We start from the raw sequence: 1,478 nt of genomic DNA, 5'->3' as shown, positions 1-1,478 counted from the left end.
TCCAGTGGCTATTACCCAACATGGTGCTCCAGGTACTTTAATGTACAGTCCTGCCCACCATCCCAAGGATGTATGAATGTATGAATGTGTATGAATGGCTGTACACACACGTAGCAGGGAAGTGAGCACTGCTTTTGTTTTATATGATATCTAACATAGGGTGGTTCCCAGGATCTCTAGGTCACGAGCAAATTCCCCTTTAGGTGTGATTGCACTTCATGGGTTTTCCTGGGATATGTGCCCTTAAGAGTTTGTCATAAGCCAGAACCCCTCAAGCTTTAGAATCACAGAATCATAGAAACATAGAATCATAGAATGGTTAGGGTTGGAAAGGACCTTAAAGATCATCTAGTTCCACCCCCCCTGCCATGGGCAGGGACACCTTCCACTAGACCAGGTTGCTCAAAGCCACATCCACCCTGGCCTTGAACACTTCCAGGGATGGGGCATCCACAACATCTCTGGGCAACCTGTTCCAGTGCCTCAACCACCCCCTCTGTGAAGAATTTCTTCCTGATATCTAACCTAAACCTCCCTGTTTTCAATTTGTTCCCATTACCCCTTTTCCTATCACTACAGGCGCTTGTAAAAAGTCCTCTCCCAGCACCCTTGTAGGCCCCCTTCAGATACTGGAAAGCTGCAATGAGGTCTCCTCAGAGCCTCCTCTTCTCCAGGCTGAACACGCCCAATTCTTGCAGCCTTTCGTCATAGGAGAGGTGCTCCAGCCCTCTGATCATCTTCGTGGCCCTCCTCTGGACTCTCTCCAAGTGGTCAATACCCTTCTGATATTGAGGGCTCCACAGCTGGACGCAGCACTCCAGGTGGAGTCTCACCAGAGCAGAGTACAGGGGCAGAATGCCCTCCTTCGACCTGCTGGCCAGACTTCTCTGGATACAGCCCAGGATATGGTTGGCTTTCTGGGCTGCCAGTGCACACTGCCGGCTCCTGTTCAGTTTTTGTACCTTTGGAGGTACAGATGCCACCTCTATTCTCCTCTGCCATGGCACCTCTGTGTAATATCATCATTACACAGCAATGATCAAGATTGATGTTAGCCAGACATGCACTACACCTACCTGCAGTTACTTCTGGTGAAGCACTATGTGACTAAGTCATATACAAGTAACAAACACACACTTGATTCAGAAATAAGTATATTTTAGGTGTTACGCTGATAGCATGCACACATATTTTTTTAACCTGGTAGCACTAAAGCAATACAGTAACAGTAATGAAGGAGCTATCAAATGGCAAAGATTGGCCATCAGCTCGAAGGACACTGTGTGCCAAATGCACCGCCTTGCTCCCGGTTACAATTCCTGTCATAAGAGTGATGTTCCAGGACTTTCTGTGGTCATGGGAATCCTCTTTGCTCCTCACAGTCTGTTGTTCAAGAAGGGCCAGAGCACACTGGCTGCTATCCCTGCCGCCATCCCATAGCTGTACCTCACGTTGCCCGCTGCGTTGATATTGCAGAG

General features: G+C 48.4%; 1 protein-coding gene across 1 annotated transcript in view; it reads right to left on the bottom strand.

Moving 5' to 3' along the window:
* Positions 1-1,376: 1,376 nt before the first annotated feature.
* The window catches only part of LOC104517233 (prostate stem cell antigen-like), a 4,488-nt gene continuing 4,386 nt past the window's right edge, over positions 1,377-1,478 (bottom strand). The window contains 1 exon segment of the mRNA XM_010161828.1: positions 1,377-1,478. This exon segment is cut by the window's right edge and continues 10 nt beyond it. Coding sequence (XP_010160130.1) covers positions 1,377-1,478 — 102 coding nt within the window.

This window comes from Eurypyga helias, unplaced genomic scaffold, assembly GCF_000690775.1.
Source record: "Eurypyga helias isolate BGI_N326 unplaced genomic scaffold, ASM69077v1 scaffold772, whole genome shotgun sequence".
NCBI lineage: Eukaryota > Metazoa > Chordata > Aves > Eurypygiformes > Eurypygidae > Eurypyga > Eurypyga helias.
Note: the sequence above shows the minus strand (reverse complement) of the source record. Positions and strands in the feature narration are given on the sequence as shown.